The sequence below is a fragment of the Aegilops tauschii genome, chromosome 3 (genome assembly GCF_002575655.3).
Source record: "Aegilops tauschii subsp. strangulata cultivar AL8/78 chromosome 3, Aet v6.0, whole genome shotgun sequence".
Classification (NCBI taxonomy): domain Eukaryota; kingdom Viridiplantae; phylum Streptophyta; class Magnoliopsida; order Poales; family Poaceae; genus Aegilops; species Aegilops tauschii.
The window spans coordinates 442,630,293-442,632,686 of NC_053037.3; the positions used below are offsets into that span (position 1 = coordinate 442,630,293).

Below are 2,394 nucleotides of genomic sequence, written 5' to 3' on the forward strand. Positions count from 1 at the left end.
AAAAAAGGATGTATCTAGAACTAAAATACATCTAGATACATTCTTTTTTTATTCATTTTGATGACAAGTATTTTCGGACGAAGAGAGTAATTTTTATTATGCTTCAGGTGTTTTGTACATCCTATGAACTTTTACAATATATCTGGATCTTTTCCACACAAAAGAACACCACTCGCTTCATATCTGACAGTATGAAACAAAAATAACAGAAAATGACGATTCACAAAAAATGGCATGCGAAATAGGGTATTCACAGTTATTTCCCTACAACTACATCCTATGTACATCAGTGATAATTTTTTATACGTATTTCCCTAGACGTACATCTTATGTATACATCAGAGACAAATTGAACGAACTATCCAAATCCAATCTTTGTATATGCATGGACGCATGGCCATCCATTCAAGGACATGGAAACGTACCGTGGGAACGAGAAAAGAGAAAAGAGGCTAGGAGGGAAATGGCAACTTTAATTTGTTTCGCAGAGAGCTCGGCAGGGGCAGCGTACGTAAGTACGTACATACGTAGCCACCACCAAGTCTCGTCACGACTCGACGGCCTCCGGAATGCTCTGCAGCGCGGGCCTCCAGTGCTCCTCCCGGTGCACGTCATGGTGGTGCACCTCCCCGGAGTCCATGATGTCCGCCAGCAGCTGCCGGGTGCTGCTACCCCGGCCGCCGGGCGTCTTCCTCTCCATGAGCTCGTGCAGCTGCCTCTTGGTGATCCTGATCGTCACCTCCGATGCGTGGTGGTGGTGGTGGTCGCCGTCCTCGGACGTGGACGACGCCTCCTCCCACTCGCCGTCGTCGGCCCACGACTCCCCGGCGTGCCGCGATGGCGCGCAGTTCCCCATCAGATAACCTTCCCGGCTGACGAGTGCTTTTTCTCTGGGCCTGGCTGACGGACCGCCGCTAGCGAGCTCTAGCTCGTTCAACTATTTCTGGTCCCTCTCGCAGGCAAGAAATCGAGACGAATGGATAGACAAGATGCAATGTGACCAAGATGGGCTCCCGTGTGTTTTTATAGTTGGAGGCGCTGGTTCATTCGATTCGCACGCGCGGATTAGGCGTTGGTCGTCTAGCCCGTGATGTCAGAGGGACGGAAGGGAGGCGAAGTCCGGGTCCCACGTGGCGTGCCGGTCATGAACCTGGTCAGAGGATCTCATCCTGACATCCTCCGCCGTCAGGGCTCCTGGAGCTAGAAGCCGGGGGAAGGTGTCGTACGCTCCCGGTGCTGCTGCGTAGGCACACGCCACTAACAGTAATTTCAACACGCCGACGTAAACAGACAGTGATTCTATTTTTTGTTCGTTTAGTCCCAGTGGACACCCATATCTGCTTTCGCGTCTGGGTCGACGCTTACACCCAACGCAGGGTCGATTCATTTTTATAGTTCACACGCGAAAATAAAAATAAAAAGCGCAAATATTTTGAAACGCTGCGCTGGCGTAAGCAGATCCCGTCGGCGATGCACCTCCTCCGCGTGCGCCCGGCCAGTCCGTGGCGCCACCGGCACTGGGATCCTATCTGGATCCAAATGCCAATCGTGTGGCAGCGTAACGTCGGGGTACGGGAGGGCCGGGGATGTGGTGCTCCCAATGCCACCTCGCCTGGTGCACTGGGACGCCTATCCGTTGCCTCGCCGGGCGGGCTGATGGCGGCGGTGGTGGGTTGCGCGCGAAGAGGATGAGGCGGGGGACTTGCCCTTGTTTGCCGGCGAAGAAGCCCATGGTGGTGCGAGCTAGGCTAGGGTTTGTCGTCGGCGGGGGAGCAGTAGGGTGGCTAGATGGGGACGGGAGGCTGGAAGAGGACGAGCCCCCCCCCTCCCCCGCACACGCTCGCGGTTAAAAAAGGACGCTCGTCGTCGCTGAAGTGTGGGCCCGCGGTCTATGGTCGCCATTAATTATGACGCGGGAGGCATTTGAACGGCCATCATGTGGGGATGCGGCGGACAACGAGCGGGCGCACGACGTGTCCGTTTCGCGTCCTCGCCGACGCATTTCAGGTGCAAATTTGGGCCGAAAATAGGTACGCGCGGATGTCAAGCGGATAGGATTTAGGAATGGGTCGGCTCGTTGGACCATTGTTTTTATCCGCGCCGACCGAAACGGATGTGGGCAGACGAAATGGGTCGGCCAGTTGGAGTTTGCTCTAAGTTACTTTTTTTGATAATCAATTAAATAATTTTTTTAGGACACAAGGCGAGCAAATTTCCTGTTCTCAGGGAAACACGAGAGTGAATTGCCTGGTCTCGCCCGGGGCACGCGACGAGCCGCGTTTTTGTTTTGTTTTTGGCGAAACACGCGGCTGGGTAGCTCTTGGGGCAGGTTGCTGCTTGAGCTGGTCTTGGGCCGCGGCCTGGTGTGTGAATGGGCTAGGGAGCGAATCTCGA

General features: G+C 54.4%; 1 protein-coding gene across 1 annotated transcript; it reads right to left on the reverse strand.

Annotated features, from left to right (window-relative positions):
• Window positions 1–298: 298 nt before the first annotated feature.
• LOC109749574 (uncharacterized) lies at window positions 299–1,394 on the reverse strand. Its single transcript, XM_020308516.2, has one exon. It carries the CDS (start codon window positions 854–856, stop codon window positions 548–550), a length of 309 nt encoding a protein of 102 aa, XP_020164105.1. The 5' UTR covers window positions 857–1,394; the 3' UTR covers window positions 299–547.
• Window positions 1,395–2,394: the final 1,000 nt, after the last annotated feature.

Bases quoted from the DNA above. Each gene is read 5' to 3' on its own strand.
- LOC109749574 (XM_020308516.2), bottom strand. From the start codon at position 856: ATGGGGAACTGCGCGCCATCGCGGCACGCCGGGGAGTCGTGGGCCGAC.